The following is a 22,579-nucleotide window of genomic DNA, read 5'->3' as shown; positions in this document are numbered from 1 at the left end:
TGCCTTTTCATATATACAAAGCTAAGCTCTTGGTTAGCAGGTTTCTCGCGCCCGCCCTGATAAAGCCATATCCTAGTTCCATCTCTGTGTCACTCACACACACACAAACATATGCTTCAAGCACCTACCAAGAATCGCAACATTTATTTGGCCCACTTATTTTATTAATGAACTCGGCTTAAAAATAAGAAGTTAAAAACCGGGCAATGGACTGAACAGTAACGAATGAACCTTAAAGAGAACAAAAATGAACCAACTAAAACAATGGGGAAATTTTAAATGAGAAGTTCCTCCTTCTAAAAAAAAAATCAATGAAATCTGGATAAACCTGGAGGGCACGCTACGACTCAATACACTGCCATGGGAGCAAGTATTTCTAACAGTCATATAAACACGCTCTCACTCACACCTACATATGACACATATGCTGTCTTATTCAATGCATAACTAGCGTCCAGGTGTTATCCGGAACAATACACTGTTTCCTATATCCTAATGCTAAGTACCTGGTTACATTAAAAATATTAGCCACAAAATATGGGCCCATGTTAGAACGTGTAACTTGAAACACACGAAATAACTGAAGTCTTGAGGTGGCTTTCTATAAACAGAATGTTCGCTTAATTCCGCGTTAGCATTTTTTTGGAGGGGTGGGGGGGAGGAAGGGAAGAGAGAACAAAAGAAAAGAGAGATTGTTGTTGGAACTAAAAAAGGATTTGAATAAGATGTAAACCACAAGGGTTACTAATAACACGCGAAGATTATGACGTTGAAGTCCACATATGGAAAAAAATATTCTCAAACTTCCTTTGAAAGGTTTTTCTGCACTTCGTGAGTATTCAGTAAAGCTTTGAGATAATGTTAACAAATATATTGCATCCTGAACAAAGATATACCCTCCAGTTTAGTTTTATTCTTATCTGGCATGTGTGGGTAAATAAATGTAAATATGTGCAACAAGGCTTTTAAATTATTTAAATACGCCATTTCTCTGTGAGAAAAATATACAAACTTTTTTTTAAAGATAAGAGAGGGAAATTATCTAGGAAAGGAGCATTTTCCCTTTCTATTTAATGGAATTTAAAATTAATTTTGGGTTCGTTTAACTGATGGATTAGGAAATAATCATATTTAATCAGCTAAAATACAAAATTATCTAGGGTCAAAAAACAAGAACAATTTTTCCCCGAGAGAAAAGCAAGCAGTTAACAGTGGTTTCAATTTTAGTTTTAACTTAAAAATACTGACACAAACATTGAACTAACCATTTTCAGTGGTGTTGAGTAGGTAGTTAATGCAAATACCCGGGATGTATGTCAGTGCAGAATATGGCCCACTCTGTTTGAAGGATAACACCACAGATGCAAGGGGTTCATAGATGCATCTTTCATCTGCTTCATTGGATCCAGTTCCTCGCAAATTCATTACAGGGTTTGATACTCATCTCTACTCGAGCTTGTGTCAGACCGATCGCTACTGGGTGGTTATCGTGTATAATAAGAATGTATGGTTTGCTTTTCCTATTTCTCACGGGGGGGGGAAATAATCTATTATTGGTTGAATGAACGTCAAGGGTGATCGCTTGTTCTGAGCTGGGCTCCCTCTCTGAACTGCTGGAAGTTTATGTCCTAAAGGCAAGATGTTTGCCTACAAGGAGGGAAACGCAGCAAACTGCAAAGAAGAACCTCTGTCAACATTTGCCAGAATCCAGAAACTTTCCTAACAAAGACTCCCAATCGTCTCCGAGCCTTTTAGCCTTTACCAGCAGCAACGTAGCACAGGCCAAAAGCAACTGTTTACTTCCCTGCCTCCCTCCCTTCGTTATTCTAAATGTTAGGTTGAAAGTTGTATCAGAACAGCTGATCAACAGTAGGAGAGCACCTAATTATATTACCTAGCTGTCTATGGAGGCAACCTTTGCCAATTTGCTCTGAGTCACTGTCTACCACGGAGACTCTAAGCACTCACTAATATTATTTACATCCTCATTTTCTGCGCTTTACAAAAAGTGTGTGGCTAGCAAATGCACCTCTTCCTTCCTAAACGAAATGAGGGAGAGCCATTTGCCTTAGCGTTGTAGCAACACCACCAGCGCCTTGTATTTATTACAACTGCGCGCGGGCACACACAAATCAATGGAAATACCCGATAACTGACTGAGATGTTTTCATTTGCTACCATCTAATGCACAATCAGGTCACACAGCCCAAAGAAGCAGCACAGAATAAACGTCTGAAACATCAGCTCTTGTTTTTGTTTTTGTTTTTTTCCTGTTTAAACGAAGGGGGGGGGGGGGCTGCTAGGAACGCCAGGCAAAGTCCAACTATCTGTGAGGCGTGAAGAATGAAATGTCTCTGATCTCTCTACTTGTGGCTGTGCTCCTCAGCCCACGTGTGTCTTCACAACAAAAGAAGGCGGCAATTGATGAGTAAATGGTTAATAACAACAGCCCGGATCAGGCAGGCTCAGCTCACAGAAGTCAGCAACGCCAATTTTCAGAGAGACGGTGAGAGACAGAGCATAGCCCTGTTCACCAGGCGTTGGTGCTTAGCCACTCATTGGCCAAGCGGGTCGTCTCTGTTAGAGCCCCTGGGCTGCTTTGACAGTAGGAATAATTATCCTACGCTTGTTCAGACTCCCCCTCCGATTAACCCCGCTCACAATCCACCGGGTGATTAAACAATCAAAGCTAACACTGGTTTGCTGTGCTATGTATTCCCCCCTCAACATTTTATTTTTGCAGACCGCTGAGACAACAACTCAAGACTTTGGAACTTAGTTGTAACCAACTAAAACAATAGCAATCACAAGCAACAGAGTCTAACAGACAAATGGCACGGGCAATTATCTCGCTACAGTCTGTAATTAACTTAATTAAATGGAAAAAGTCAAAGAAATTACCATACAGACAGCTCCATGGTAAACACAGTTTTGCTGCTGCCGCCATGCTTCTGATCTGCTTTTAAAACAGAAAGAGCTGAAAAGCTAGAGTAGAACTATCCCTCCGTTTCTAAGTAAGTCAAAGAATCTCTTCCTCCAGGGACTGATCTCATTCTGGTCAGCCCAGGCTACAAATATAAAAATATTTATGTCACGAAATAATCGGCACCTGTTTAAAGCCTTGGGGGTGCTTAAACATCAAGCTACTCCCATCTAAAAATTAGTAAGCGTCACTTTCTCAGTATTAAAGTTAACAAGCCTAGGAATTTTGCTGTGCAACATTTTGTATCGCTTCTGATGGGGAAAAATAAATGGCAAACAGATTAGATTGTTGCTGTGCTTTACAACAAACAAAATCTTTTTATCTCAATTTCATCTTTATCGACTAAACTATATTGGGTAAATATATACACAATAGCTGTTTAGAGCCAGTAAAGGATGGGGGGCAGGATAAGCGTGTAGGAGGCTGTATTAAATTATTCCAAACCACTTTTATGCGAAAAAAAATTGAGCCGTTTATCCGAGCTTTATATAACATTTTCTGAATTTTAGATTATTGCTTTGGAGAGGCGACCCAGAAGCCACATAAAAAGATTTTACTGAAATTGCCTTGTATTTATTTACAGTGTAATCTTTAACAATGCAACAGCAATTACTGCTAAGTGTTGCCTTTAGATAAGAACGGCTGATAGGAAACTGTATTATCTAAAGCAAACTTTAGGCCCTAAATATCTGTAATCAAGTAATCGTCTTCCAAAGTCTGACTGACAGGGCGGCTCATTCTAAGCTAATGAATTTATTACATTTTCTTAGTTATTTACAAAGGGAGAAGGTGATCCTGATTGCCCCTAAGATCTAATTGTAAATTGTCCAGAAGGCGAGATTCCTTATCTGACAAGGCATCACCCTCTGGAATAGTCATCTACCCTGGTATTTTCTTCTGAGTTAAGAAAGAAAGAAATGGTGGGTCGGAAAGAAAAAAATAAGTAAGAACAAATCTCCCATATAAAGTCCTCCTAACATAATTTTATTCAGAAGAACAGCTAGTTATTTCCAACAAAGCTGCAACGTTCTTTATATAAAAAAAAGAAAAAAAAGGCATAGCTTTGGCCTGAGGTTGGCAGGGAAGGGAAGATACTGATTTTTTTTTAAATAACAGCTTAATTTTATACAACAAAGGATTAAAAATGTACTTTTAAAATGTATATTACATAACCTGTTTAGTGTGTGTATATATATTTATTAATTCTATAGAGCACAGATCTTTTATATTATTTCATTACATTTAGAGATCTATTATAGAATGTCTCTATAAAATCTGTACTATGTCGATTAGCTACAAGTGTGTGTGTGTGTGTATATATATACATATATGTGTGTGTGTATATGTATATATATATATACATATACACACACACACTTGTAGCTATAGAATATTGTAATAGAATAGAATTAATAAATATATATACACACAGACAGACAGACAGACACACACACTACCCAGAAGGAAAACTGCATATATAGGAGACAGTATTTAAGATATCCCTATAAGCAATAGAGGCATATATTAAATATAGAATATTGTAATACTGTTATGTATGGACAAATATTTCCCAGGTCCTGTCTAATCATTGCTAAGAAAACGTGTTCGTTTATTTGCCAAGTTACATCTGCCATGGGAAAGTATTTTTTTTCCCTAGCGGATAAAGCAAGCTGACTAAGTGGAACATATTGCAGAAGAGAATGAAAAAGGCCGAGCTGGCAGTTTCTAAGCGGTCGCTGGGATTTGTGCGGAGGGGAACGAGTTGTTCCATCGCCAACGTTAGCCATGAAGTCTTTGATTTGAAAAAAATGTATGAAAGTATCCAGACGTGTCAGGTATTCCAATTGAATGGTAATTTATTAATAAACAAACAATGCAATACCTCAGAATATTTTCAAGAAAAAAAATCGATAGAATAAGATTAATACAGTTTCCCTTTTTATATGTAATGAAAAAAAATATCAACGTTTCAGGCAATTGTAATGTCCGTTTTCGGGGGGAAAACACTTTCTGGCGTTTGGTCCACAACATCCAACTACAAATTAAAAATAAATTACTATGTCGCAATTTACATTTTCAAACAAGTCCTTCGGGGGCGGGGGGGGGAGGAGCTTGTAATCTATACTGCATATTTTTATCCTCTTTTAAACACAGGGCACAATAATACCTTATGAGATGGGGAGGGGGGGGGAGAGCATTTCTCAAAAGCCATAAAAAACTTACGTGTTATTTGGAGTAACACTGTCCTTTTACCAAACCAAGGCATGACTTAGTTTTTAGTTATATTTTTGGGGGGTGGGGGACTGTCTCTGTCCAAACTAGGTGAGAGTTCGCTCGGGGGCTCGCGGCTTGCAGGAGGCGGCTTGGTTTGTTAAAGAAACGCTCGAGTCCTTGCTTGACGGCTGGCCTGGTTGCTGGGGGCCGCTGGGTCAGAACTTGCTGCAGTCATACACGAAGGCCCCCGAGGCGCGGTAGAGAGACTGGCCGGAGGGAAAGGCCATCTGACAGCTGCTGCTATTGCCGTTCACCGGCGAGTTATTCAAGCCCAGCCGCTGGGACTCGAACATCTCCCGCACCGCGTGGAAGTTCTGCTGCTGGCCGGGGTAGCCGGCGGCGCTGGCCAAGTGGCCCAGGTCTCCCGCCGCCGTGGCTTGGTTCAGGTACCAGGAGGCCAGGCGCCCCTGGTGCGCGGCGTGGTGCCCCTCCTGGTGGCCGGCCGCCGCGCTCAGGCTGCCGTGGCTCAGCGAGGAGGCGCTGCTGCTGCCGGGCAGGGTGTAGTCGGGCAGGGGGTCTTCCACCGGGCTGGCCGCGCTGCTGCCCAGGTGGCCGCCCCGCTCGCCTCCCCCGGCGGCGGCGGCCGCGGCGTACAGGCTCATGGCTTGCATGTTGCAGTGGTAGGTGCCCCCGGCCGCGGCCCCGCTGCCCGGGTTGGCGCCCTGGCTGCAGGGCGAGCTGTAGAGGGAGCCCTGGCCCGGGGAGTAGCTGCCGAGGGCCACCGCGGGGGGGATGCCGGTGCGGGCCGAGGTGGCCGCGGAGGAGGCGGAGGAGGCGGCGAGGAGGCTGGAGCCGAGCTCGCTGGCGCCCTGGGGCGAGCCCCGCAGCGAGGTCATGATGTTGTCCACGCTGAAGCCTTGGCTGTGGTGCGGCTGGTGCTGCGGGTCGGGCGCCTCCAGGCTGAGCGAGCGGCTGGAGGGGAGGCTGCTGCGGGGGCTGCTGCCGCTGGACAGGCTGCTGCTGCTGTCCGGGCTCTCGATCTTGGGCACGGCGCTGCTGAGGGCGGCCGCTCCCCCGCCGGGAGGCGAGCCGGCCTGCGGGGGCGACGCGGTGCCGTTCTCGGTCTTAATGTCCTGGATGCGGACCGGCGGCGGCTGCTGCGGGCCGGCCCCGCTCCCCGCCGCGCCCAGCCCGCCGGCCCCGCCGCCCTCCTGCTCGGCCTGCGGGTGCTGCCGGGGCTGGGGCTGCTCCTTGAGGTGCAGCCGGTCCTTCTCCTCCTTGTCCTTGACGGCGTCTTTCTTCTTGAAGCGCCGCCTCCGCCGCAGGAAGCTGCCGTTCTCGAACATGTTGTAGGAGTCCGGGTCCAGCGTCCAGTAGCTGCCCTTGCCCGGCTTCTTGTCGTCCCGGGGCACCTTGACGAAGCACTCGTTGAGCGAGAGGTTGTGGCGGATGCTGTTCTGCCAGCCCTGCTTGTTGTCCCGGTAGAAGGGGAAGCGCTCCATGATGAACTGGTAGATCCCGTTCAGGGTGATCTTCTTGTCCGGCGCGTTCTGGATGGCCATGGTGATGAGGGCGATGTAGCTGTAGGGGGGCTTCACCATATCCTTGGGCTGCGGCTGCGGGGTGTAAGGGCCGTAGGCTCTGGCCATGCCGGCCGGGTACTGCTCGTGGGCCGGGTGCGAGTACATGCTCATAGGGGCCGGCATGGCGGTGTAGCCCCCTCCGGCAGCGGCCCGGTAGTAGCTCTGCTCCCCGCCGAGGTAAGGCACGACTCCCAGGGAGTTGGGACTGGACACCGAGTAGCGAGCCTGCATGTCCTCCCGTCAGTTTCCCCCACCCTCCCCGCCGGACCCAACAACTTTCCCTACCCCCCTCCCTCCCTCCCCCCCCAGCCCCTCCAGACCGAGGTCCAGCCGGCGATCAGTCACCCCCCCGGCCTCGCACAAAAGCGGAGGGGGGAAAAAAAAGCCGCCTCTTCTCCGGCCGGTAAAAGGCACCAGCAAAAGCCCCGCACTCCACACCAGTACTCGCCGCGGAGAAAGCCACTTCCAAATGCCAAAACAAACGCCCTGGGCCGAGCGGCTCCCAGCGCCTGGCTCCACCGCGATCGGCAACAAGTTGTCTCTGCCCAGGAGGGGACAACAGCGGTTGTTTCTTTCTGGGGGGAATTTACAAATATCCACCTTCCCGGTCCACCGATGTCAACTTGGGTTTGGGTGGGTGGTTTTTTTTTCAGTCTCTTTTTCGGTCGCGGGCAGCTTTGGGAAGCATTGGAAAAACTTCTGAACTTTTGAGCATCCGTCACCAAGGCGAGGACTTTTTTACGCACTTACTGTTTTTTTTCTCCTCCGGCTGCGGAGCTCCGCCCCGCCGAGGCCGGGCGGCCAATGAGAAGGGAGAGCCGGGTCGTGAATGAGGAAAGGGGGGGACACCCTGGAGCAGCAGCAGCAGCAGCCCCAAGGGTTCCAGCTTTGGGACTGGCCACACACACTCGCCCACACGCGCAAGTACCGATCGCTCTCCACGCATGGCCCAGCCTTTCTCCCTCTCTCACACACAGCGTAGAGATCACGTAACTATCCACCTACACCGGCCTGCAAATGCACACATTAAACACACACACACACACACACATTCCTATACAGGTCGTGCATTCATACCTATGTATTTCTCTCAACGCATTTGCCTAGTCCAGTGGTTCTCAAACTTTTGTACTGGTGACCCCTTTCACATCGTAAGCCTCTGAGTGCGACCCCCCCCCATATCAATTAAAAACACTTTTAAATATATTTAATGCCATTATAAATGCTGGAGGCAAAGCAGGGTTTGGGGTGGAGGCTGACAGCTCACCCCCCACCATGTAATACCCTCACGATCCCCTGAGGGGTCTCGCCCCCCAGTTTGAGAACCCTTGGCCTAGTCCTCTGTGCAGATGTACTGTCTCCGAGGACACAACTTTTCACATGCACCCAGATATAGATGATTCGTCTGCCCGCACTCTCAACAGCCTCTGCTCAGATATACAGATATATGTTCTTCGCCTCTCAAACACCCTCCTCCCCTTCTTATACATTTACCTTCTTCAGAGCGATCTAGACATAGATAACTTCCACACGTATATACGCGCTCAGAGCTCACTTGCGGCTCCATGGCAAAGGAAGATCGGTGTTACCCACCCACTCCCAGCTTCACACCAGGCAGGATAAAGGGGAGAAGGGGGAGGGAGAAAGGGGATGGGGGAAGAGAGAGAGACCCACTCCTCACCACCACCAACCTCCTTACAGGCAGCTGCCTGACCAAACGTTTCTGAAGGGATTCCATTCTTCCATTTGACAAGCTTTTGACGAGTCCTGCAAAGCTCCTTTTTATTAATCAGCCACGAAGGGCTTTCCTCTGCCAGTTTGCAAAGAAAGCGCCTGCTGCCCGTGCTGTTTATAAACACAGACAGATGTCTTTGTACTTGCCTGTAACCGGCTTGTTCAGGTAATCTTTTACAGACCTGCTAGGTGTGAGAGGTTAAGCCCCCCCCCCCTTTTCTGAGAGAGCGAGCTTGAGCGAGCATACGTTTATATGAAAGCTATTTCAGACCGCGGAATCGGCGGCATAACAGGTGTGTTGTTGACAAGAGAAAAATAAATGCATTCAAAATTGTTTAACGGTTCGACTATAAGGACTTAATTTCTTCTAAGACCAACTCTTTTTAAATGGCTAAAATAATATTTGTGCTGTAAAACAATATTTGTGTTTGGATTAACATTTGAAGTGGATTTAAGAACGAGGAGGAGAATTTTTCTTACTTTTGAAAATTGTTAATGGAAATGGTTAATTTCTTGCGCGTTGAACAATGACGGCTGTTAAAGATACTAATTGGACTGAAATCCAATCCTACACCCCCTTTTCTTAGCCTGCCGCTTTTTACCTCTACAATCTCGTGGCAGTGAATAGTGTGTCAGCTGATAGGAACAAGCTGAAGTGCAGACGTTTGGGAACTTGTTAAGGAAAAAATGGTATTGAGTACGTGTGTTTTGTGAGAGATGAGTTTCACACTCCCCTGGGTTTGTGACAAACTTTCACTCTGAAGATGAGTCACAAGACCCTTTTGGCTCCATTGATTTCTTCACTTTTTACAGTGATTGATTGCTCTCGAAACCACAACAGGTAGAAGAGACGTGAAGGTGTTAAGGGAACGTGATTTGCTTGGTAGTATTTTAAGTCAAACCTTTTCTCTCGAATAATTAATCAACTGGTAATTAAAACAAGTGATGGAAAAGGGAAAAAAAGTTGATATGTTCTTACCTTTCCTCCATTTCATACTCGGATGTAACTGTTCTACTTTTGTAATAAACATAAATCCTTTAATGTTGGCTATATTATTCAGTTTTGCCTGTTGTGTTTGATCTTCTGGAATCCTTTCACCTGCTCGTGTCCAATTCTACATTTCCCCCAATACTGACGAATTAATCGTCTCAGTGGCACTGTCCTATTCATTAGTATCGATGTAGTTTCGACATTTTGTGTCTTCAAAATCTCTCACTTGCTTGACTAGAAAGAATAGCATTTTAACGCATATACATAGAACCCAGGTCATCCAGCGTTTCCCACGATTTTACCTGCAGTTAAAACGATTTCCACGTATTTCACATTCATTTTCACTAACCATTGTACTGTTGTGTTAAAAAAGCCTATCTTTCGGTGATTTATACATGTAACCGGACACTGTACATTTAATGCTCACGGTTCTGAAGTGAGTTGATTCTTATTTACTTTATTGGGATTATTTAATCCCGAATGTATTGCATCTAATATGTTTTGCAATAGCTACGCGCTTACATTACTGTGAAGTGATGCAATAACTAATGTGTGTTAAATTACACATCTGAGAGCAGCAGCACTGTGGTTCTCTACTTTAGGTACAAAAATTGCCATTGTGAAACTAGTAACTGGCACGCGCAAATAGTTTTAGGAAAAACAGTTTTATAGAAGCAGAAAGATCAGTTTTCTGACTGGTTTAATTTTGGATACAATCCAGGAAAAGTAATTTGTGTTTGTGTTTTACATACTCAAGTGCAGGACAGAAATGAATTTCAGATGACTTGTTTATTTGTTATTTATTGTCGTACCCACCATGGCCTCTAGATGAAAGAGTAACATTTTGGGGTATGCTTTTGGTTTGTGGGACAGAAACGAAATCGTTTGAGGAAGGTTAACAATCGTGTATATTGTGGCACCAAAATCCCTCTCGGAATTAACTATTCAGCGTCCTTTTAAAAGCTGTGCAAAGGGCAGTCAAGCCATTCTGGGGGCGTTTGTTGCATTTGCTCTTAACCTTATTTATTTAGATGATGGAAAGATAATATCACAGCAACCCGGTGAAGGAATAACATTTAAAGTGGTTAAAGCCAACAGGTGGATCCAAACAATTTGCTGAAGGGGTTCCTCTTCGCTCAAAGACCTAGAGGTGAAATGTTTTTCAGCCTGAGGCGATGTATGTTTATACCTACTCAGAGCTTCACTTCTCTCTCTCTCTCTCTCTCTCTTGGTTTTAACATCACGTCAGTATCTCTGCAATTCACACCTCTATCTCCCTATCCAATCCCGGTTCCTTGAATCTCAGGATAAGGATTTCCACCATGTTTCTCAAACGGTAGTGCAGTTCATTTGGGTGAAAATATACTGTGGTTCAGCAGCTGAAAACCTATTGTCCCAATTAAACATGCTCAAAGCGATCTATGTTGCTGCTAAGAATAGGTAATTTCCTATAATTACAAATACATTATTTCTCATCTTTGCACACAAAATTAACGCACGAGAACTCCAGAGAAAGTCTGTTTTAACGGCAAAGTAATCAAATTTAATGAGCGTTAGCTAATTTGATTATTTTATTGCTCATTGTAAGTGTGTAGCTAGATAGTCTTTGAATCCAGGGAAAACTTTTTAGTTTATCATCTGAATTAAATAATAATGAAAAACCTCTTGCATCATTTGGCTTTCTATTCCAGTTGAAGAAAAAGTGAATTTTCATTTTAGCTTGATGACAGTAATTGGTGACTTATTTCACAAACGGAATAACTTGTATTTTAAATCTACAACGTATATACAATTAATAATCTACAAAGAAAAATCAAGACCCTACATTGTTTTGCAAACGGTGCTTCCCATTTTTCCACAATAGTTGTCTTGGCAAAATATTACTTTGTTTTCTATAACAATACTGTTCTCTGAAGAATAGTTTGAGACTGAATAATGACATGAATAGATCATTAAAACACATAAAATGCCTATGGGATCCAGGATTTTTAATTTTTTATTTAATTATTTATTTAGCTATTAAAATGCAAGTCTAATAACTTAAAATATGCAAGTTCCTAGGGGAAATAATAACCCAGTGAGTTTTCTAACCCTTGGCATCTGCAAAGTGCTAATATCTGGGGGAAGATGAGAAATTACGTCTCTCCTAAAAAGATGAGAAATATCCAGGGCTGAATTTATCTCCTATTTCTCTTCAAGGTCCATCTCCTGTCTCTTTTGTATTCCCTTTCCTTCCTTGCTAACTTCCTTTCTCTGTCTCTCAAAAGCTCTAGGGAGAGGCAGAAAAGGTGGAGGGGGACGAATCCATTGGGTTCTCCGGCATCTCGTAACTGAACATACACATTGACAAGTAACACTGAGCCATTGGGCGGTTGCTGCTCTCCTCCCCCTATTGCGGGCAGGGGGTGGGGAAGGGAGAGACTTATTTGTTTCCAGTTGTTTATTTACGTGAGAATGAAGCGACAGTTCCCCGCTGGCGATGGCTGGGAGTGATAGGCGTTTAGCAAGTCAGTGGATAACAGGCAGGCAGTTCAGTGGTAGGCTACCAAAGAAAGCTTGCAGTCAGTCTCTGGTTATGTTAGTCAATAGTCAGTGGGTTTACACACACACACACACCAGTTTGGAAACGAATACTGGCTGATTTGTTTTAAAGCACCCCTGCTTCAGTCAGTCAAGCCAAAGCAGGCGGGTCTCTCTCAGAGTTATTTGCTGGGGAAGTTGGACGCTCCTCACAGGCATTTGCAAATTCACAACCTGCGGAAGGGATGCTGCCAAGTGCCACTCCTAGAGGATTAGTCACAGAGACCAGAGTCTCGGAAAGTAAGCCGAGATGGAAGCAGTAAGTTCAGATGTTATCGCCTGGCAGAGCGATACACTGAGTCTCTACGCTGGGTGTTCCTTTCCTGTGGCTACTCCAAGCAGCTCCTACATATTCCCCCCTCAGGATCCATCTGCTTTTTTACACGAGTCCAGTTCCCATTACTGAGCTGATTACAGTCCCATCTCTTACGCCTTTCACCAGAGGCGTCCAGGGCACACATCCTGTCGCTACTGTTACCTCCCACCCTCCCTTGGGCGATGATGTCCCGTTTCCTGCACGTGGCTTGGGGCTGGACTTGTTGCATATGCAGCCGCCCAGCGGGCTGGGAGCCTCTGGGTCTCCAGTGCGCTCGCTCTGCCCTTTTTTTCCCCCAGCTGGCGACCACCTGTGCGGTTGGGTCAGGCGCTTCTTGTGGCTGGAGCGCCTCCTGATGGGCCAGGTCAGACACATGCCTCGAGTCCATGGGCACCGCCGTCTTCCCTCCATCTCCACCCACAGGATCCGCTGTCCCCCCAGCCCCGTGTTTGCCGCATTCCTCGCTCCAGGAGGAGCAGCAAGTGGCAGTAAAGCCAGGATCTAAGCAATGTCGCAGAGCAGGCGCCTCAATGAGCTATGCGATCCCAGCCCGCTCCAGGCTCTGTCTGACCGGCCTTGGGCTCGCAGCTGGCCATTCCTCCCTACTCCTTTGCAGCGGCGCTGGTGCCAGGAGATGAGAGAGACAAGGTAAGCGAGGTAATGAGTAATATCTTGTATTGGACCAACTTCTGTTGGTGAGAGAGGGAAGCTTTGAGCTCCACAGACCCGAAGAAGAGCTCATTGTAAAGCCAACACTTGCCTCTCTCACCAACAGAAGTTGGTCCAATAAAAGATATTGCTTCCTGCACCTTGTCTCTCTCATTCTTCCCTAGGACACTCAGTGCTCTCTGCACCCAACACATATTCACACACCTCCTGCCAACACCCCAACAACCCACACTAGCCTACATTCCCTTCCCACCCTGGAAAATGCCCCGAGAAACACACACTCCCAACCAACATAACCAACACACACTCCCAACCCACTGACACAAAATATATATCAGCTACTCAGCCAAAACACACCATCCTGCCTAGCCACGTCCAAATCCCCCTGCACAATTTTCATCCTCCAACACTGGCAAGGAATCCCCAGCCCAACTGCCTTACACCAACCAAATACCCCACCAGCCAATTGCTCCCCCACCTCAGCATCCTCCAGTCAGACCCAAACCCAGTAAACAGCAGACAACCCAGCCTCAACATCCATCAACTAATTACAGCACTTGCCCTCCAATGACACCCACTCCCTTCTCCCCACCCCAAAGAGGAAAAAGAATCCTTAGGCCAGTCTCTTTTTTTGTTGCGAACTGTGAATTTTAGCCAAAAGGCACAGACTTCCTGAAACAACTCTATTTATTAAAAGTGAACACTACAGGAAAGCAGTGCCACTTTTGCTAGACCATTATTTTCTAGGCAATGCCAAGGAATGCTTTCACTGGTGGCCAGGTTTGCCAATAAAAGTTGCAAAGGAAACGTGCCGGTTTCCAGGAAAATGTACTTCTGTGTTTTAACCTCCCCCTTTTCTTCCTAATGACTAAACACTGAACCTCCAAAAAACAGGCTTCAGAAAACTAAGCACTAATGAAGAGCTAAATTCTTCTGGCAACTACAGGGGGTGGTAACACATACATTTACATATAGGGAGGCATTTATACACACCCACACACTTTGGACACATACACATATTTTCCAGCTCAGAGATTTAATAACATTTATGCACAGACATAGATTCATGCAGATATTTGCCCACACATAGTTACACAGAAACACAAATAGCGATTTAGCATAGGTATTTGCATACAAGTAGACCGAATACACATATAGATGTCTATGCACAGAAAAATGGCTAGCTACACTAAGACTGTTTAATTTGTAAAGGAAAAGAGAGAAGAATTTAAAATAATGAATGGTATTGCGAAAGTTGATTGAACCTTCCTATTTACCATTTCCCATTAAACTGGAGCAAGAGGACACGGAATTAAAAGGCAACAAGCACAGAAAATATGAGGATTTTTAAAGTGCAACATATAATTAATGCATGGAACTTTCTGCTGGAGGATAAGACTAGCATCTGTAGTTATGCTAGGCTAGGATTAAATTATAGGGCTATCTTACTTTTAGGCCATAAACATATTAACAATTAAGGTAAGAAGAAGTCATCCACCTCCCACACTACTTTGTCACTTTCTCCTCACTTTTTCCAACTCTCCTCTCCCTGCATCCTTAAGGATATGTATACCAGTTCTTTAAATCTGTAGCAGGAAGTCAGACAGAAGCTTGGCACTAAAGCAGAGGGAGAGAAGCTTTAGAGATATTGCTGTTCTCTTGTTTCTAACTGATCTTTTTGTTCAGTCTTAGGAAGAGAGCGACTCTTGCTGTGATTCTTTACCATTGGCCCATGATTTTTAGCTCCTTTTTTTTTTCAACCAGCAGTTGACAGAAGTGTTGATTTGTCGTTCCACTTATACCTGCCAAGTTCAAGCCCTGCTGAGAATGGTTGCCCAGCTGTGGTAGGGGAAGATGCTTTATCTTCAGGTACAAGTAAGGTGAGAGGGCACTTGAGCCCGAGTTACCTTACTTCTGTTGCTTTGCACAGAGGAACAGGTTGCAAACCCAATTCTAATAATCAGATTATCAACTTGGAAACATTTCATTTTGTATCTACAAACGCAGATTTGTCTTTTACTGAATCATATGAAAAATCGGTCAGTTTTTTTTAAAGGAGTTATTTTTAAGTGTCTAGTTTGGTAGCCCTTAAAGCAGACTCTTAGCATCTCAGCTAATGTATACATTTGAAATCAGGTTTTATACATATAAGTGTGGGATGTATCCATGGGTGGATGGATAAATATATAGTAAATGTTATGGCCATAAGTTACACATGAGAATTTGCTAAATTGGGACATCCTGGGGTGTGTCCTTTTGCCCTAATGAAACAGAATAGTTAATAGAAAACATCATTTCAGTATTAACAAAGCTTTCTGGTAGGTCACAGTGAGTTCCTGACTGAGGTAGTAGGCGGTACCATATGTACTGGGATAGAGAATTAATCTGTTGCTACAGTCCCAGTGGCAGGTAGTTTGCTCGTTGAACACCTATTAACAGCCAGTTCTGCCTGTTAGAGAGACAAGGTGGGTGAGGTAATATCTTTTTTGGACCAACTTCTGTTGGCGAGCGAGACAAGCTGTAGAGCTTGTTCAGAGCTCTTCTCAGTTTTGCCTGTGTCATTACTAAGGAAGAACTGAAAATGTTTTAAAAGGAGCAGACAGACGAGGCCATTTTGAGACACAAAAAGCCCCCAAGCAGTATTAAGAACCACTAAATCACACTGAAAGATCCCAATTAAGTGGAATTACCATTCCCATCAAGATGAAGTGATTGCTAGTAAGTATCATTGATCTTCAGTTCAGATATCCCAATTAGTTACATTTCCTGACTAGGCATGTCTAAACCCTAAGTAGAGTGAATTGCCTGTGGTGATATGTGTGTCTGTTTATGTAAATAACTACCTTTTTCAAAAGTGACTAGTGAGTTTAGGTGCCCAACCTGAGAAACCTTAAAGATGGATGGGGTATTTTCCGGGAGGCTCACTCTGCTCTGTTTGAAAAGCAGTCCATTTTCAGGTGTCTCAAATTGGGCACCCCAAAACTGAGGTACTTAAAATCACTAGCCACTTTTGAAAAACATGTGTATGTGTGTGTGTGTACACACACACACACACACACACAGAGAGTTCCTTTGGATGTTTTGAAAATAAGCTGTGCTTGGGATCTCCTAAGGCCTCAGCCAGCTCAGAGCCCCGTTGTTTTCAGATGCAAAGATTTCTGTAAGATGTAATGTGCCATATGTTCAGGTGGAAAGTTGGGCACATAGCGTCTTACATCAGTGCCTCCTTCTTTACCTAGTTGTTTATGTTCAAGCTTGAAGTCTAAAGCTTGAGTTCAGCAGAAACAGAATACTAAGAGCACCATGGAGAAGGCCTTCTAAGTAGGCTTGTTGCAGTGGCCCTGAGCTGGGCTTGCCAAATGAGTTTGCAAAGACGGGGAGAAGGATCTAGGACTAAACCCAATCATCTTGCCCTCTTTAATATTTGCTGTCTACATCATTATATCTGCAATTAAATCTTCCAGTCAGGAGGGTTTTCTAGGCTGGATTGGAGGAGGGGGTTTTCCTGGCAATTGGCAGTGCTTTGTCTGTCCATTCACATACTTCCCTCCCAGAGTTCAGTTTGCACTTCATCCATGTGCTGAATGAAGAAAACACTCCACCACACTCATGGCTTCCAACATTTGCCAAAAGTCTATTTGTCTATTGTGTCTTTTTAGCTTGTAATTTCTACAGGGTAGGGGCTGTATCTGATTATATATGTGTACTGTGCCTAGTACATTGGAGTCCTGATTCTTACGGGGTCCTTTGTGTGGCTATTTCACAGCAGAGACCCATAGATTGCATGCCCTTCTAACACACACAGCACAGCTAGGGAAGTACGCAGGTAAATCAGCGCTGAGAATTGTGATTTAGTTTCATTTTTTTTATTCTCCTGTTTGCTTTCCACTTTTCCTTAAAAAATGGGGCCAGATCCTCAAATCACTAAACTGAATTACATCAGCAGTAGAGCTGGCTCAGGGAAATTACAAAGTAAACACCTGTTCCAGCTCAGTGCTGAGGCTGAGCAATTAATCATATAGGAGTCAAGATACTCGTACATTACCATACTTACAATATGGGCAACTCTGCCATACTGCACATATGTATTTTGCAACTAGCTGCCTTTGATCACCACAGGGAAAAATCTGCTGCTGCCTAGCCACAGGATTAGGAATTGACCTCTCTCTACCTCAGGGTAAAGACCCTCCTTTAGTAATTGCAAAATGAAATAGTGGCCAGTCATAGCTTTTTGCAGTACAAAAATTTACGAAATAATCCTTCAAGATTGTTAATGTTATAGGGCCTAATTCAACTGCTGTTGAAGTCAATGGAAAGACTCCCATTGACTTTAATGAGAACTGAATCTGGCCTGTGTGAAGTTTATAATCTTTTATCACTTCCACTTTTTTAAAAACTTTATCAAGCATTTTCAGTAGGAATCTGTGAGTGTTGCCTAGCTCACTTTGCCCAGGGAAAAGTAGAACTATAAACTGAAACATGATGCTGAAAACCAAGCTGAGTAGAAAGTGTTTAGTCTAGTGCTGGATGAATACTGAAAGCATGTATTTGCAAATAATGTCTTTGACAATCAATGGAAAAGAAAAATTATTGAATTACTTCTTTGCTAATTAGTCTTTGATTGTCTCTAGAGTTGATATAAATATTGCAAAAACAAATTTCTAATATGTATTCAACAATAAAAAAACAGCGTTGTCAGACTAGCTCTGAGTTAGTCTAATTTTCCAGTGCCCTGATGAATGGAGAGAAAAGGACAGTATTGTAGTAATTTTTGCATTTGTGGTATATATGTATCTAATCTGTCGGTTACATTCTACTGAAAATTGCAATTATACCATGATCCTGCAAACACTTATGCACATGCTTAATGTTATGCACATGAGTAGCCTCACTGAGGCTTTAAAAATGTGTGCAAGATCACAGAATGCACTCGCTGTCCTTAATGACACACGTCCGTCCCCAACTCCTGCTAAGTACCATATGCAATATTGTACTGTGTACTATGTACCAGGCTTGGTTCGAAGAAGATATCCCTGTAAAATCTAAGGCATATTTTATTGGAATAGCTGCAATCTCCATATGTGATGATGCAAACTACAGTTTATTAGCTGAATTGTTGCACAGATGCTGTTTATTAATTTTTTGTGCGAGAGGGAATACTGAGTTGTCTTTATTAGCTTGACCTGGCAGGTGTATGGAGGTGTTTTGCTTGGGGACAAAATTTACAGTTTGCATTGCAATTTAATAAGCTCAGAATCTTTCCCCACATTTCCTCCTACACCACTTCCCTCCCCTTACACTCCACCCAAGCTTCTTGCCTGCCACTCCCTGTGTCTCTTTCGCCCACTACCACCATCATGCCGCCTTCTGTGCCACTGCACACACTTAGAACAACTTCCTAATTAACATTTTCCAGGCTCTCTCTGCCTGGCACCTCCTTCATAAGAAGTCTTGAAAACTTGCCTCTCCAGTGAAGGATTGATGCCACAAGACAATCCATGTTCATTCTGAATTGCTCCTCTGAGCCAAAGCCTATGGGAATGATTGTCTTTCCAGTGTTATTGATGTCAGTGGGCTTTGGATCAGACCCGTAGATTGTGAGTTCTTGGGGGCAGGAAAGATTAGAATGGCTTGATTTCCAAAGAAGTGCTGAGTACCCACAAATCCCACTGAAGTCAAAGGGAGCTGCAGACACGTTTCTTAATCAGACTTGGTTGGTGCACTTAACCTGTTGCAGAGTGCTGCACTGCTATAGAAATACAGAGTCATTACCACTGCTTGTGCATCTCAGGAGAGAATTTTTCGCTGTTTGATTTAAGCTCTTTGATTTGATTTAATCCCATTCCATTGTAATTATATATTTGATTTGTTTCCATAGGGAGCAGCCCTCCTAGTGTACATCTCGCTGGAAGGGTGTGAGAGAGAGGCAGGCTTTAAAGAAAGGCTTTAATAGACAACATATCTCCATCCTGCATCCTGGGGATCCTCCAAGGCAAGTATCATCTGCTCATCAGTCCCTGCAAAAGCCCTGCCGCCAGGGCTGCCCCAACTGGCAGCTATTCCAGGAAGCACCCTTCAAGGGAGGAAAGGGGTGGAGCAGGCTGAAACTTACTCTGTTCCATGAGCATAGGGGTAATGCACTATGCTCAGCCTACCTCCTGCCCTATCCACTCCCTATCTGTGGAATGGGGACCACCGAGCCCCTGTGGGTTCGGGGCTCACGCCTGCTGCAGAGCAAGCAAATGCAGGGGAGGCCTCAGTTTTTAACCAGTTCTTTCTTTGGGAAACATCCCAATACATTTCAGGGAGTTTTGCATGATTAAGGACTAGTTCTGTTATTGGTGCCCAGGGATGCACTGAAGTAAGTTAAGTACTTTGCTGTGGATCAAATTCTGAAGTGATTGCTCAGGGTTATGTCCTCAATCAAGGCCAAAGTTCAACACAGCTGAGGTGGGGAGCAAAGCAGACTTTAAGCCAGCTGGCCATTGGTATAATCGGAGCAGCAGCCTCCAGAGTTGGACAGGCATATCCTGCTGCTACCGACTCTTCAATTGCCTATGCTGGAATCGAGGGAGTGCAGGGACACTTGTGCCCTGCCCTGTGTTCTTTACCCTGGCCACACTCCTTAGGCTGGGGAACTGGGATCAGATCTCCTACCACAGCCTGAGAGCACTAATGGATTCTGCAATGCATTAGCTGGTTAAGCCAGACTTAAGGCTGCTTTGTGCTGCTGGAACAGCACAAAGCAGCCTTAAAAATGCCAAAGATATGGCCCTTTGGTTTTCCTTTGTCCTTATTCAAGCAGAACCCCCTACTGAAGACCTTGGGTAAGGGCTGAACGAAATCCGAGTAGGGACTTCAGGGTTTGGTGCTGTAATATTGATCTTTTGCTGTTTGTGTTAATTTATTTCCCCCCCTCGGTGCATTATTTAAGGGATCAGCCGTGCAAGATGCTGAGCCTTCTGAGCTCCTGTTGAAGGCATAAGGAGTGGAGGGCAACCAGCATCTTGCAGGAATAAGCTCAAAAACTGGAAGGACCTAGCATGGCTAAAGCTCAATTCCAGTTCACCAGTTGATTTAGCACGTTTTGGCACATTTGTTCACTCACAGAAAGGACCAAGCACCCATTTTGCTTGCAAATGACCTGTTTTTTCCATTTATAAATATGGAAAAGCAACTCATCCTTTTCCCTTTGCAATAGTATTACATATTCATAATAACTGCAATCCTCAGCACTTGTATCTATGCTTTTAATCTCCAAGGCACTTAATGAGCACTAGCTACCTATTATGATGCAGCAGAGTAATGTGGCACCCTGTGTGGGCAGAGAATCATGTAAGAGTGCTCCAGTGCACACATGCATGAAGGGCACAGGGAGTGTGGGCCTCTGACTGCACCAGTTGCCCCATCCTGCAGATCTAGGGGGATCTGCATGGAGTACCTGCTCCTCTGTATAATTTGCAAGCTGGTATCTCAGCATTGCTGGCATAATTGGCCCATTACTTTTTCTGCTACTGGTCTGTTTGCCATGCTGTCTGGTTCTTGACCCCTAGGAGGCTGTTGAAAGGCATAGAACCAAAGTGGATGCTGTCCTGAGTGGATTTTTCAGCTGGGTTACACAGGAGATATGGGTTGGTAGCTGCTCTCCAGTTCCAACCCCTTTCTGGTTGAGCAGGACTGCGAGGTTTTCTGCGGAGTCTTAACAACATCTTTCCCATGACACAAGACCCTGAGGAAACAGGAGCACACAGCATTGCCACTTCTTCCCTGCTTTGGTGAAGTCTTGGTCATAGATATTCTGTCTGCTTCTTTGGCCATCCAAGCTACAGAAGGGAGCATCTGTCATGGTGAATTTGGGGAAAAAAGAAATATTCTAAAGTATGATTTTACAGGAGGGTCAAATTTTCAAAGGGCCTCATCTTTGTCTCCATTTGTTTAAAAAATGGATATTTAAATATATGGAAAGTAGCTCTCATTTTTCTCCTCTTTATCACTTATGCATCCAGCTGCACATGTATAAACCTATTTGCTCTTTATGCTTATAAAATGTGCGTGCGAAGTCTATCATCTGAATGCAGAAGTGATAGTGTACAGAGCTGCATGCATTAGCGTTTCCATGTACAAAGTAACACATGACAAATTAAGGTTATGTATTGAACATTTGACCCAGACTGCTTAGGTAATTTCAGGAGGCTTATCTATGTCACAATTTCATTAAAAGAAAACCCCAGACCCTATCACTGCAACCTCCATTTCCCAGAGAAACACGCTGTTCTCTGGGAATATTTGTAGTTGCTGTTGTTTGTGAGAAAAATAAATGTAGTATAGATCAATGCACAGAGTTACTATTTTTCTAAACAAACTAGTTTTAGCTTTGCTTTTATTTTATGGTAAGGTGTTTTTTTGGAGATGAGGGTTGTGTTGGTCCTAGTGGGAGGTAAGCATGGACAGTCTGTCTACACTGCCATTCTGTTGCTTATCCTATTTGTAGGGCTGAGAAAATGTGGTTTCATAAAATAAGGGCGTATGATGGTAGCGTCTCTGTTCATGTGATCAGTGAGGCATATGAGATTAGCTCTTGCCAGATCATGTGACTTTTATTGTGAATCTTGCTATACAGTACTTTTTTCTTTTCTTAAAGCCTCAGCTCCTGAAATCAGTTGATAGGTAAGAATCTCAGCTTTCAGTTTAAAAAAGCAAAAATATTTCTAGCCCTCACAGCTGCAGAGAAAAGCTGCCTGAAAATGTGAACCTGGGTGTGCTCTAATGGGAGGCAAATAAGAATCTGAAGTTTATTATTTTAAAAATCTCATGATTTTGAAGCCGATCTTACGCTTTGTGGGGGCCTATCTCCTGGTGCTTTTTGAATGCTTGGGGTTAGCAATACTGTGAAAGGGTTAATTTCTAAAAGCCAGCTGCTTCCAAAAAGCCAGTGTGCCCTGCCATCTGGGTCATCCTGCGGGTGAAGAAGCCAATAGGAGTTTGTTTGGAGGATTTAAGCCTGATAACAAAATGTCCTGCTGCTGAGGTTGTGGGGATGGAGTTTCTGTGGGACCAGAAAAAGCTGGACCGCTCCCTCTTGCTCATGCAGTTCCAATTAAGCTCAATCAATTAACCTTTTGCTCTTAATAAAGTCATTTGTTATCTTTTCTTTCTAATTCACCCCTAGGCTCTTTAATAATTGTTTGGTCAGACACAGCAACCAGCTTTTGTGAAAACAGAATAGGGTTTGCCTATGCTGCAGCTGGGAACAAGCCCTTAGGCTTGAGAGCCCAAGCTCGAGCCTGAGCCAGAACATCCACCCGGCTATCTTCAGCGCGCTCGATGGAGCTGAGCTAGCAGGAGTCTGTCTACCTGAGTTGGGAGGCTTGCTTCTAGCTGCAGTACAGACATACCCCAAGTGTCTCCTTTGGCTGATTTCTGCCATCACATTATGCCCCTCATGCTTCCAAAATCCTGATCGCCTACAACGAGTGTTTGGGGAGTCAATGTTTTTGTTTCCAACTGAA

The 22,579-nt window shown here is 44.4% G+C and overlaps 1 protein-coding gene across 1 annotated transcript; it reads right to left on the bottom strand.

Annotated features, from left to right (window-relative positions):
• Positions 1–4,575: 4,575 nt before the first annotated feature.
• Positions 4,576–7,528, bottom strand: FOXC1 (forkhead box C1). Its single transcript, XM_045005273.1, has one exon. It carries the CDS (start codon positions 7,009–7,011, stop codon positions 5,413–5,415), a length of 1,599 nt encoding a protein of 532 aa, XP_044861208.1. The 5' UTR covers positions 7,012–7,528; the 3' UTR covers positions 4,576–5,412.
• Between the last annotated feature and the right edge of the window lie 15,051 nt (positions 7,529–22,579).

The sequence above is a fragment of the Mauremys mutica genome, chromosome 2, assembly GCF_020497125.1.
Source record: "Mauremys mutica isolate MM-2020 ecotype Southern chromosome 2, ASM2049712v1, whole genome shotgun sequence".
NCBI lineage: Eukaryota > Metazoa > Chordata > Testudines > Geoemydidae > Mauremys > Mauremys mutica.
This window is presented reverse-complemented; position numbering and strand designations above follow the sequence as displayed.

Excerpts from the sequence above, each read along its gene's own strand:
- FOXC1 (XM_045005273.1), bottom strand. The coding sequence starts at position 7,011 with ATGCAGGCTCGCTACTCGGTGTCCAGTCCCAACTCCCTGGGAGTCGTG.